This window comes from Doryrhamphus excisus, linkage group LG4 (genome assembly GCF_037039965.1).
Source record: "Doryrhamphus excisus strain RoL-2023G ecotype Guam linkage group LG4, RoL_Dexc_Guam_v1.1, whole genome shotgun sequence".
NCBI classification, from domain to species: domain Eukaryota; kingdom Metazoa; phylum Chordata; class Actinopteri; order Syngnathiformes; family Syngnathidae; genus Doryrhamphus; species Doryrhamphus excisus.
The window spans coordinates 5,651,044-5,664,858 of record NC_136360.1 but is presented as its reverse complement, the minus strand read 5'-3'; the positions used below and the strand labels follow the sequence as shown (position 1 = coordinate 5,664,858).

Genomic DNA, 13,815 nt, shown 5'->3' with positions numbered 1-13,815 from the left:
AGAGTTCCGAGCAGGCAAACACATGCACATTGTGAAATAATGACAAGTGACAAGCACATTTTATTAAGACAGTTTATTAATAACTTGACACACTATAACAGCCAGTCAGTCGCTGTGTTTATTTTCCATGGTGACGATAGTTTACCGAGCAGAGGTTCCCAAAGTGTGGGGTGAACTACTGTTGGGTGGCGCATGGCTGCCAAAGCCATGAATTTATTTTTCAGCAGCTGTGCCGGAGGTTAACACAAATGCCAAGTAGGATATGAAAGCAGGTTACGAACAGAGCCGCCATAAATGAACAGTTTAATATGTATGTTTTCATTTGCTTGGAAAGATTGCGGGGTGAATGTAGGGGATGACGCACCGGGGAGATATGTGCAAAAATGTTACTGGGAATTGCAGTTTTTGCTGTACTCATTATAATGCCAGAAATGTAGAAGAAAATGGTGTATCTCGGGAAGCAAAGTCATAGAGAGTCATGTGTGCCAGTGTTAGAAAGGTGGGGCTCGCTTTTGTTCCAAGTTGATAGCACCTGATAATTTTTTCTCGTACAGCATTCTGATTGGATGAGAGTTTTTCATTATTCATTCCCAAACAGTAGGTCCTATCTATGTTGAACCAAGTTCTATCCTTCCAAAAGCTACTACCAGCTTTCCAGTAGTACCAACCACGACTCTCTATGACTTTTTCTAAATTCATCCCACTTTCTGATGTCCCGGAATGTCATGGGTGTTATCGTTGGAAAGCTTGTGGTCACTCCTGAGGGGGTAAATCTTTCAGGTTTCAAGTTGATAGAACCTATTGTTGTCAAAATATGTATTTTTCCAAATGTCACATTTTGATTGTACAAGTGTTTTTCAAATGCTGCATGATTGGAAACGGAGAGTCAATACTACGTAGTGAAGCAGGCCCACCAGAGATGAACATCTCATTTCTGCTGAAAACCTTCCACCATTGCTCCATAGAAAGTGTACTGACTTAGTCCATCCTGCCTGGTTTGGGAAGCTAAACCTAAGCAGACAGGGCTGTTCTCCAGAAGTTAGTTAACATGGCTCAGAAAATCACCTATTGAAAATCATCGGTCAATATAGTACTAGACCTGTCCCATCTAGTCTGACTGGTGTGTGTCCCACCTAGTCTTTGAGCATGAACTTCATGCAGTGTTCACATGAGTCAGCAGGCATGCAGATGCAGGACTGCATACCGGTATCGTGGTGCAATGTTGGGGTCTCTCCACTGTCGCCCACCAAATGTAAAATACAAGATAACAGCTGAGCTTGACTAATATTGTATAATATATAATTAAATATTAAAAATCACCAATAAATAGTTATTATACTAGCTAAAGGACAAAAAGCTGAGACCTGCCCAGGTTATTGTAATGTCAACATTCAGCATATGATCTCACCGTAATGATCTTTGACACTGAGGGATTCTACTTGTTTGATGTCCTGCAGTTGAAATGCCCTGTGCAGGAAGGAAGCGCTCACCCACTGGTCGCCTGTTCCATCTTCAGGAGCTCCAAGGGAGGGAGGGAGTGTTTCAGTGCAATATTTACAGTGACCTTTTCCTCTTACTGGCTAGGGGCCCATGGGAAAAAAATGGAGAAGACAAACAATGAACAATAGGGTTCAGGGATGAGCAATGGTGCCAGCATAGCATGTTCCATTACAGTATGTAGATGACAGATCATCAGGGGTCATTGAAAGCATCAAGACAGCATCGAGCACCTTGGACACCTGTTCCAAAAAGTTGGATGAACTATTTAAACACTAAATATAATCATTTGTTTTGCAATAAAATGTGAATAATTTGAGTGCGTAACTAAAAAAAACAACTAAAAACTACTACTGAAAAAATGTAACTGATATACCACAAACCAAGTGGCCCACAAAACACATTTCTGATGTTTTTTTTCTAAAATTGTACTAATGAAAGGTCCTAACTGGTCTGATAGCACCTTTTTTCAGGAAGTTTTCAAATTGCATTGGTTTTTGAAATACCCACTGCGTTCCCACCAAAGTCCATTCATTCATTCACCCATCCATCCATCCATCCATCCATTTTTCTCCAATGAGACATAATCCCTCCAGTGTGTCCTAGGTCCAGATGGTGGCTGGGCATGCCCAGAAAACCAGAGAAGCGTCCGGAGTCATCTGGACTAGATGCCCCAGCCACCTACACCTCTCAATGTGAAGGAGCAACGTGTGTACTCCCCTCCTGGATGACTGAGCTCCTCACCCGATCTCTTAGGGTATGGACAGTGGACAAAACTCATTTCTCGTTCATCATCTCGTTTTTCGATCATGATCCAAAGTTCATGGTGAGGGTGAGAATATAGATCACCCGGTAAAATGACGGTCTGGTACAACAACCAAATTGCTGCAGATGCCGCAATGTCTCTTTCAAAACCTGCACGTTTTTTTACAGAATCTGGACTTGTGGGTAAACTTCTCTGTAAACTTCTTCACTGACCCACCCTGCTGCTACAAGCCAAATTAAAAAAAAGGAACCTGGTAATGTGTCATTAATTGTGCAATGGTTCCTCTAATTGCATTTGTATAAAACCATTGGCTCACCTAATGAAAACAAGCAGTATAGAAAATGGATGGATGGGTGTCCCACTGAGACTTTGATGCAAATATCCAAGCTTCATCACTGTAAGCGGTTGTTTATGTAAACAAATTGTATCTGATGAGCATCAACATCTGTGCAAACTCCAAAGTCACAGTTGCATCCTTCAATTATCAGAATAGCCAGTCTAATTGAACAGTGCGGCTTCCCAAGGGTGTGGGCCTTGCCTTATCAAAATTTTGTGCCCTGCACAATTTGTTGAGATAAATGTAATTGTATCAGTGTTGTTGTGTGCCTGGGTGGTCTCTGATGCATTTCTAATGATGCTGCGCCTTTCCCAGAACATGTGGAAATACCTCAATGATCCAGCGTGAAAAGAGAACTGAGGAAAGAGGCAAAGCAACTTAAGTTTGATCTTCAAACAGTCTGCTTTTTACAGCAGAGATGACATGATGATTGGTATATAGCCACATTTATTTTAAACTTCATTCAAACATTGATAGAACAGGATTTTTATGATGACAGGTGACAGTGTAAAATGAAAATGAGCCATTTTTTGTCAATTCTATGACAATTTGACAAAAAAACACAATTTGCACATTAGTCTGTGTAATTTTACTTCAAGAGGACAATAAGAATAATAATATTGACAAATATGACGTGTGAAGTAAACGGGGTGCTACAATTTGTCTCGTAGAGAAAAAAACAAAACAACAATTATTTTGAAAGGCTCATACAAGAACGGATATCCGGCAATGAACCCAGAAAACCGGAAGCGATCTCAACATCTCGGCTGGGTTGCAGAGTAAGTTACTTTTTATTGTACTATATTACCGTATCCCTTCAAATACGATTGAATAATGTCGCGTGTCAGATTATATATTTAGGAGCATTTGTGGTTGGATAAGAAGCAAAAACACAAATAGCAGATTACAATTCAACCGCTAGCCAGTTAGCTTTAGCTGTCAGAGCTCTGTCAACATCTCAAATGTTGCTTCATTCTAAAACCATCTACCACATATACTGCATTTGTTATTATTATATTTTCTTGTTGATACTGGTCCGGGGACTGGGGTACATATATTGATGTCCTTCGCCATTTTCACACAGATGTTCATTGGCGAGGACAACAGCGGTTCACTAAGATTTTGTACAGTGATTATTTATTGGCACTAAGATCGGTTTTGCTTAGCATTTCCCCCCACACTTATCAATATGGCTAAACTATTCTACATATGTTAATATAGAACAGACTTAAGGGAAATACATAAGCTGACGTCCATTCCTTTGCAATTCTGCTACGTAAATAGGTATTTTGATGTGGTATATCATATGTGTTGTTTGCCATATTTAAATATGAAGAAAAAGAACATGTGACTACACTGTACATGTGTACAGTTTAGTAGGAATAATGCTTTTACTGCTGGGATGCTCAGGTGCATAATGTTATCAAAGTCACGTGATCACACCTCGAACCTAGCTATATTACGCCTAGCTACCACTACATTGTGAATAAAACTATATACACATGAAGAAGTAAATGGGTTACTTTTTCTTATACCAAATGTTGCTGACTATTGTCTGTTTGATTAATGTCAAGCCTTTACCACAGTACAAAATAAGTCATAAAAAACTATGTATGTTTTGTGTTGATATCAGAGTAATAGCAGTATCATAACAGAAGGGATGAAGCTAAATATATTTGTGGCGTTGACTGGAAAGTATTGGGGATTGTTTCCATTTCATGGAAATAGGAGACATGTTTTTTTTTAATAAAACTGGTTGTTTATGTTAATGTTTTTTTTCTTGGTGATTTTTAATGATCAACACCACCTTCAATTTTAGGGAAGGAGCTCATCAATTAGTATATCAACTGATTGCTTTGGCCCTCCATTGACATGTGGTGTAGAGCAAGGGGTTTTCAAGGTCTGAACAGTGTGCCTTGCAGCCATCTACTGGTCTTTGTCGCTATCTAGTGGGCTTAAGGCATAACTACAGTTTTCAATGTCGTTTTCTGTTATTCTGCACACCAATGCCGCCCCATCTCGCACCTCCCCTGGCGATCTCTGACACCCCTCTGAAAATCCCTGGTTTATACAGTTGAAATTCTTTCATACTCAAATATTTTTAGAGCTGTTCCCCTGTTGACTTAGTCACTGTGCCTCAGTTTTTCTTTTTCTTTTTTTTTTTTTTTTTTACATTAATTAGTGTTGTGGAAGCTCTGAGAAAAATGTGATTAGGCTTGGATGAAGGAAAATAGTTAAAATAGAATCTGTCATTGCCCTTAATACTTTACTCTTAAGATCCCTTTTGTCTTGGATTTTCTGTACAGTGTCCATGTTGTTTCAAGTAGTATTCCATTGACAGTAAATCTTTGAAATGCCTAGGGTTGCACTTTCTATAACCTTGGTTTGTTTGCTAAGTAGTTATAGATGGGCCATGACATGACGTGAAACATTTTCTTTGCTTTCTGTGTGACTTGGTCTGTGTGTGTGCATGTTTGTCTGATCGTGCGCACCCCGGTGTTATGGAGAGGGGTCTGGGCAGTGTTCCCGTGTTCATGCACAGCCCCCAGAGTAAAGTAAACAGCGCTTTTCTCATCCCAGCCGTCGGCAGGCTCTCCTTAGGCCTGTGCCGGAGACCACACACCCAGACCACACGCACACACACACTCCCACACACACAAAGTTATGTATACACACTGCCCAGAGACCCTCTTTAGATTCATCCACGCACTGCCTAACATACTGCCTAATACGCAGACCACACAACACTAGTTATGGCCCTTTGCACGCAATCTAGCTGATCTGTCATTATGACCATTGTGTGTTTGCGTAATGATTGTGCCCCCACCTTTTCTCAGAAATGCTGCGCAGAAACACACAACAAATACAATAGTGCAGTGTTATATGCCTTATAACACTGTCAGTTTGCCTTAGTTTTCAACTGCACACACAGGCTACTAATTTGAAACGGAGAGACTTTCTTTTGTTGTGTTTTGGTCTGCACCAACATGAAAATAATCAGTACAATGCAACTAATGTTACACAGAAATGTGTAAATAATTATCAAAAGAAAGGCACATAACGTACAGAAGTCAATAAGTAAATTAATTCAATACAAGGCTTGTTACTGAGCCACATACACATATGACCACATGAGATTATGCACCAAGCAAAAATGGACAGTAGCACGGAGCTACCATTATTAAACCTCTTTATGGATCACTAACAATACATAATTGACTGTTTTGTTAATTGTTTTTCAACCTTAAAATAAGATTAAATGCATATTGAATATTGCAAAATTGTTTTAAATTCATTTACAATATGTTTGTATGTGTTTCTTACATGTGCCCCTCTGCTGTCATTTTTCAGCTTTTAATCATCCCCAGTATAACTGCCGCAGACCACCATGTCTCGTGCCCGTCCACCCCCACTCGTCACCGGCATCTCACCCAAGGAGGGTGCAGCCTGGACTAAAGTCACTATTCGTGGTGAAAACCTGGGCACTGGTTCCGCTGATCTCATTGGTAATATACTGTATGTCATCGGAATGAATGTCATGCCAATTTATTTCTCGAATTTCTCAAAATTCCATTAGTAATTTTATGATTGTGATTAGTAATAGTAAGTATTCGTATAATTGGTAATTAGTAATACTATTTACTGTTTTATATCAATTATATTATTATGATTGAAGAAAAATAAAGGTAACACACTGAAGCATGGAAATATTGTCTCATAACCTGGCATTAAACAACATATGAGAATGAGAATTAATAGGTAAATAAAGTGAAATTAATTGTGGAGGTCTTTTTCATGGCAGATATTGGTGTTATACACTTTTTTGGAAATCTTTTTTTCAAGTATAACATATATAAAATGCAAACACAATAAATGTAGTCTAAAATGTATTCTAAAGAAGTGTGTGTATACTTATTTTTAATGTGTATCAAAAATTCAACCCTTTCACCTTTCTTCTCGCTTTTGTTTCTTTTAGGTCTGTCAATCTGTGGCCATAATTGCCTGCTTACAGCAGAGTGGATGTCAGCCAGCAAAATAGTGTGTCGCGTAGGCCCAGCAAAGGACGACAGGGGAGAAATCATTGTCACAACCAAGTCTGGGGGTCTAGGGACCTCCACTGTTTCATTCAAACTGCTCAAACCAGAGAGGATTGGTAAGTAACTCAGCGTGGCTTCCTCCTCAGTAAAATAATCTGTTTAAACTGCTGCTAATGATTGTGTGTGTATATATATATCTATATATATATACTGTGTATGCGTATATGTGTGAATTTATATTTGTAGAAAATTTCAAAAGGCCAGCCAATGCAGTATTATCAGTTTAAACCTGTTGTAACTCACTGAAAAGCAGTGTGAAACTTTATCAATACATTAGAGCAGCACTTGCTCCCATCTCAATATTTTAGTAAATGGGGATTAAAAGCAATTGTGGATCTCCACAAACTGAATGCAATGTCCGATATTGCACCCTCCCCAGTGGGTATCAGTTACGTTGCTTTTACTCAATGCCTCTCATAGTAAACATCCAAACAAACCATGGCAACTCCTGGTGGAGCTAAAAAGCCAATATGATGAAACAAAAACCGGAATTGCTCCTGAGGAAGGTCCTTATAGGAAACAAAAAAAACCCTCCAAATTGTGTTGATACATAACATAAATAAAATAAATATACAAAACATAAGCAGTATTTAATATGATTCTACTGAAAAAATAAAAACAGATTTCTTTGTCATATTTACTGTGATATCAATTGTGATGTAGATCCTCTTATTCTTAAACTCCTAAACAGAGCCCGATGTTGACTTTAGATACATACTTTAATAACCTGAATATTGCATTCTTTTCTTCTAATCATTCGCTGTCTTTTTTGAGCTCATTGGCTTGCTTTGTCCTCCAGGTATCTTGGACCAGTCAGCTGTGTGGGTTGATGAACTGAACTACTATGACAGGACTGACCGCAACAAAGGCATCTCACCTCTCTCCCTCCGACCCAACAATCCATTGGGTATCGAGATAGACAAGTATGAAGCACGAGCTAACAAATGCACACATGCATGATAAGTCTTATCGCTTTAAGAACACTCCTTGTTCCATCATAGTTTGCATCCTAAAAGAGAGGTCTCCACATATAAAGCTTATAAAATATGTTTCCAATGTGGCAATAGCTGTTAACGAACTTAAGAGATCAGCATTGACTTTGTTTTAGAAAAATGTAAAGCAGAAACACCCTTAGTTGATATAGTACTACATCATCTTTAAGCCAGCTGCATCCCTGCTTCCTTCTATAAGCCAAGCAGGTAGAAAACTTTTTGTGATCACACATCCAAATAGTGTTTTCTACACTGAATGTTTTGTACATGCTTGAATGTGACTGCACAGTGAGTGGTTAGTTGGTTAGAAATTATTTCTGTAGTCTTCGAGTCATTACTGAAGATCAAGTTTTCCTAATGAAGCCCTGATTTGTTTATGAGCAACCAGGCATCACAATCTTGGCTGTAGCTTCCCACGCCAAACTTATATTTCCCCACTCTTTTACTATTCTGCTGTAAATGTGTTTGTCTTTGTTTCCATAGAGGAAATTTCCCACTGAAAGACATTGAGATGACATTTCCAGGGATGAGTGGAGACTTCACCAGTGAGAACTTCTCTGCCACGTGGTATCTTATTGAAAATCATGCAGGCACTGGGTATGTCTTTTGCTGTACTAAAATTTTATTCCAGAACCACCAAGAATAAAACTTTATTACCTACATTTGCGCTCTGGGATTTTTCAATGTTCCTGAGTATACCGAATTAATTAACATTATCTAGCAATTTTTAAAAATCATCATCAGTTCAGAAATGTGGAAAGACTTTAGGGGTGCATGACAATTATTGCGACCATGACCCGAATAGAGCTGTGTGAATGCACAGTAATAGTGAAATAAAAGTCATTCAATATCCCAATATGTTCCAGGAAAAAAACAAAAACAATTATGAGTTATTTTGGACTCTCCTGCTTTCCTCTCTCCTGCCTGTCCTTTCCGTAACCCAGACCCCGGAATCCTGTATGACCAGGCACTTTATTTGGACTTTGCTGCCTGAATGTTTCTTCCTGCAAAGGAAGCTTCACTCTAGACACTCAACACACAGTCATATATACTCTCTGCATAGGACACGATTGTATGTGATTGTCTCTGTGAGTCAACAATGATGTTTATATCTGACTACATGAAGTAAAATTATTTAGTCCTCTGTAAAGTTTGGCAGCCCTTATAGTAATCTAATATTTATGTAATGCTATTGTGATTTACCGATGTACATTGAAATCACAGTTTTCCCTATGTTCTCATACGCTGTTTTGTTTACATACCTATAATTACATATCACAAAGCTTAGTTCATGCTCTCCTATGGGAACCTACAAGGCTCATTCAGTTGCTAGACTCAAATAGGAATGTTACACAAACTCGTCCATTTGCTACATTATTCCTCAGACTTCAGAACCCAAACAAAGAATCCCAAGCTTTGGTGACTGAGTATTGCAGTGTTATTAATACACTGTGTAGGTACATCTGTGTTCTGAACATGTCTTTATTACAAATAACTTTATCCCGCACCGATTACAGTTCCATTGACTGGTAGGCTAACACCAGGAACACTGGGGAAAAAAGGAAGGCAAAAAACATGCAATGTCAACAACTTATTTCAAAATAAATGCTGCACTGTACATGTTATCCATACTTGTGTTCCTAAAAGCTTTACGTCTGCTTTATGGTCAGATAACTGCGGTTTAAAGACATACTGGCATTAGCTCATTTAGCTAAAATGTAAAATTAACTCTTTCTTAATGGATGTTTCCCATGTTACAAAGGTAAAATCATAATAAGTAATTAATTGGAAAGTTACAGCATATTATACACCCAATTGGATACGGTATATTTTTCATGCTTGACTTTGAAGGAGGCTATCTTAACAACAACAAACAAGTTTGAGGAGACTGCAATCAGAATCTAATAAATTATTAGTTGAATTCTGATTACAAACAAGTGAATGAATGATTAAATGACTAAATAAGTGCAGTATAACCATTTACCGCTTAAGCGTGAACGACATGGACATGTGACAAAGTTTTTTTTATCCCTAGTTTTGAGCAGTTGAAGATTGCTGCCAGCAATTTGAAAAAGCAGGCCACCAAGAAGAATGAGGGGAGTCTGGCCTATGTGAAGGGAGGACTCAGTACGTTCTTTGAGGCCCAGGACGCTCTGGCAGGTGAGAACGATTAAGACATTTTGATGCAAAGTTGGATCGCTCTAAATGGGCAACCATTTATAGAGTTCATACTTTCAACCCATTGACTCTTTTCTGCATTAAAATACTTAACATGTGGTCTCCCCACTCCCACTTTCAGTTCAAGAGTCGTTTGTTCAAAGAGACTCACACAACTGCTAATGCTGCACAGTACAACTCTGATACTATTAATTCACATTCATCAAAGAAAGGTTGGCTGTGCCTGAACAACATTGGCCTTGAGATGCCACTTGGATTTCAAGCTAGCGCCAACTGCTGCCACTCTGGTACCTGAAGGCAATTGTTAAGCTTGTCATTCATGTGTTTTGATTGTTTACTGTCCTCTCCCGTTGTAGCCACTCAGTTACTTCCTTAGACTATTTATATGTACACTTTCTGCCCCCATTGTCATTATTATTATTACTTTCCGCATACTTGTCCCCTGTTTGGGAGAAATGCAATGTTTTCATTGTTAGTGGCTGGATCCAAATAAACATAGCAGCGCACCACAATGCAAGCCACAGTATTAGCATTGATAATGCTGATAACAGACCCAATTTGACCAATGGGAACAATGCACAGTCATTCCTGCATTGAGACAGAGTGTGCCTACTGTGTGCCCACTGCCTAAAAGGGAAATATACACAGATGCGATTATTGATTCTCTTGGGGCCTTGGGCAAAAATTCATGACTGCTCTACAGTAATACTACACTCCACTATGCTGTCCTACACTATTTTAACATCAGAATGGGTTCGGTTTTGTCTACTGTCAAAAGGAAGAAAACTGTTAAATCCTTTGTCTAAATGTTTTGTTTGAAGATAGTTGTGCAATTTTCGGGAATGAAGAGTGTGAACGTTATAATTCCTTTTAGGGATGAGCTGTACAGTTGTTATAAACAAGTATCTGTTACAAATGATGCATTTTTGACAAGTACGAACATCTCGTCATTATCTAAAATCGGGTATTCACTCTTGGTACGCAGTGTATTTCACAAGACAGTTGTATACGGCTTGTGTCACTGATGGTGTTTATTTTCATCTGTTCATTTGGCTGGCCGCACAGTGGTTGAGTGGTTGGCATGTAGGCCACACAGTCAGGAGATCGGGAAGACCTGGGTTTGAATCTGTGGAGTTTGCATGTTCTCCCCTTACGTACGTGGGTTTTCTCCAGGTTTCCTCCCGCATTCCAAAAACAGGCTAGGTTAATTCGTGACTCCAAATTGTCCATAGGTATGAATGTGAGTGTGAATGGTTGTTTGTCTATATGCGCCCTGTGATTGGCTGGTGACCAGTCCAGGGTGTACCCTGCCTCTCACCCAAAGACAGCTGGGATAGGCTCCACGACCCTGTGACCCTAGTGAGGATAAGCGGCATTGAAGATGGATGGATGGAATAAAGTCTTACGGATCACTTACACACATGCACAGTACACATATAGCTAGTCAGGAGTCTCTGTGACATGATTAAGGACATAAGCAAGAATCTGGGATGGTTCAAATGTTTCATTGGTCCTAAGAAATACCCTTAACTGCCCTGCAAAGTGCTTCGTGTAAAGACATTAAGTTAACAGTGCATGCGTCAATATAAACATATAATTGATAAACATACAATTATCAATTGACTGGGTAAGTCCTGAAGATCACCTGGGCTATCACGATTGATGACTTGATGACCCCTGATGTACACTCACACAATTGGAGCAAATTTCATTGACATGCACTTTATTGGCTTTAATCTGCCAAGCACTGTACAAACTTACTGAGTGTATGTGGTCATATTTTTCGTTTGAACCCCTTCTGTTCTCCGGAAGTAATGCAGACTGCCTCTAAGTCATGTGGTTGCAACTCAGCACTTTAAGAATCACCTTACTTTTAAAATCGAGCTGTTGTTGTTGAATATTTAATTAGTGTAGGTTAAAATATATACTCTGTGTACTAAACTGTGCATGACTAAAAAATGGGGCTACTGTGGTATGATGTGTATGGCTCGTCAGAGACAGAGCAGCTGGCTTAATGACTGACAGCCTGTCCAGCTTTTTTGTTTGTGAAATATTGAAATTTGAGGTTTTTCATTGTTGTGTCAAAAGGAAGTCTCCCAGCGATGCAGGAAGCCGAATGGCTACCGTGTTCCAAAAATGCTAGATTCCCAAGCCAATTCCCCAAGCTCCCACCCCGACAGTAGTCAAAACATCTCCAGCTTTAGAAACCAGGGACGCTGTATTTTTATTCATATTCATTTTTGTTCTCAATAGTTCCAGGAAGTGAAGCAGGGACTGTTGCTCCTCCTCAATTCCTGGCCGACTATCCGGAGCTTGGTCTGATGTTTAGGTTAGTTGTGACATCATCAGCCCTTTAGTGTGACACACAGTGGACACACAGCTGGCAACAGGGCAAAGGTGAAGTGTGAGGCAGACCTGCTTTCTTTGTGTGGGTTTTGTTGTTTTCCTGTGTCTTCAGAGTGAGCAGGAGAGAAAAGTTGGTCTCTTCTTGCAGCTGTATGTGCGTACAATTGTTTGGAAAGTTTTAGAATGTGTCTGGTGAGATGTTTGTCAGTTCATCCAGAAGAGCCTTTGTCAGATACAAATATTAGATGAGAAGCGTTGGTTGGCACTCGGGTTCATCCGAAATCAGTGTTGGCAACCCGCAGCTCCAGACCCTCATGTGGCTCTTCAGCGGCTTTGTTGTGGCTCCCTTCACAATACCCGAATATATGTTTGTTTAACACCTGAGTGGGGAAAATGCACATTTTTGAAAAGAGTTAAATATCCTATATTCTGAATGAATGTGAATGCATGTGATTGGATGAGTGCAAGGAAGGGAGGGGGAGCTGGTGTTTGCCTGCCTGTGTTCATGGAGACGTGACAAAGATGTCTTTGCTTTCCAGTAAGCTAACCATCAACAAATCCCCCCCGCCGAAAAAAGTAAAGTAAAGCAAAATGTGATACAGATGTGATTTATTTTTTTCCATATATTGTGTCTTCTGCAATGTGCAGTGGGCCAATAAATAGGGTATGATCCATGTGTCGCAAATGGCTCCTGTGCCGCACTTTGGACACCACTGCTTTTGTATCGGCAGACTTTTTTCATTTGTGTTATAAGACGCAAATGTTTGTGCAACATCATCACATGTTTTTAAACCTTATATCACAACAGAAGGATTAGTTTCATTTTGTGCCACATACACACTCTTCCCGATGGTTCCTGGGCTGCATGTAGTAAGTTTAATTGCAAGTAATTTTAAAGATAATGTGCATGGACGAGAACGATTGGCCAAGCAAACTGGAAATGACAAGAGCATCTCTCGCCATATGGCACGTCTCGCACACAACATGTAACCTTTTTCTGTAATGGATCTGAAACATGGCAGTGATGCTGTGTACAGTAACAACAATGTTGTAACAATAATGTTCTATATAGTGGCGTTTGTGAATATGCCTCACTGTGAATGTTACTGAGAGTACATGTCTCCTCCTCAATCACAACGCCACGTGTGCTCAGTTCGCACAAACGCAGCATACTGTGTGAGAACTGAGCACTACTAAATAAAACTTAAAAGGGCGTCAGCCTCAGGATGCGTGCAGAGTGCAAGAAAGAAGTACATATTGGCAGGCCTGCAAATCTCAATGTGGCGTTAGAATAATGCTAAAGAGAGACCCTGTATACCCTCTTCTGTCTCCAGTCTCATGTTTGGGTACAGACCCTGACAACGACAAGCCGATAAGACGAAAGCAGTGAGGTGTCATTTTTCAGTAGAAACAGTGCTACAAGCTGGAATTGTTAATGCTGCACTGCAGGAAATAAGAAAGAATAATAAAATACTAATAATGAATGTTCAAACTCATACCGTTGCACTTGTCTGCGTTGTTGGAGCTTCTGAAAAAGAAACATTCCAGGGGCTTCCAATGTCCAGGGGGGCTTTTTCGTTCCACAGATTGTCTTTTATTGGC

The 13,815-nt window shown here is 39.6% G+C and overlaps 1 protein-coding gene across 2 annotated transcripts in view; it reads left to right on the top strand.

The window, feature by feature from the left end:
• Nucleotides 1-13,815, top strand: part of exoc2 (exocyst complex component 2) — a 44,929-nt gene that overhangs the window by 15,632 nt on the left and 15,482 nt on the right. Inside the window, exons 1-6 of one of the 2 annotated variants that reach the window (XM_058072297.2) lie at nucleotides 3,319-3,379; nucleotides 5,952-6,106; nucleotides 6,577-6,753; nucleotides 7,497-7,620; nucleotides 8,173-8,286; nucleotides 9,725-9,849. In XM_058072297.2, the coding sequence (XP_057928280.2) occupies nucleotides 5,989-6,106; nucleotides 6,577-6,753; nucleotides 7,497-7,620; nucleotides 8,173-8,286; nucleotides 9,725-9,849 (658 nt within the window). In that variant the 5' untranslated portion in view covers nucleotides 3,319-3,379; nucleotides 5,952-5,988. Of the gene's footprint in view, nucleotides 1-3,318; nucleotides 3,380-5,951; nucleotides 6,107-6,576; nucleotides 6,754-7,496; nucleotides 7,621-8,172; nucleotides 8,287-9,724; nucleotides 9,850-13,815 lie in introns of those variants that run through there. The other variant, XM_058072298.2, reaches the window with a different exon arrangement.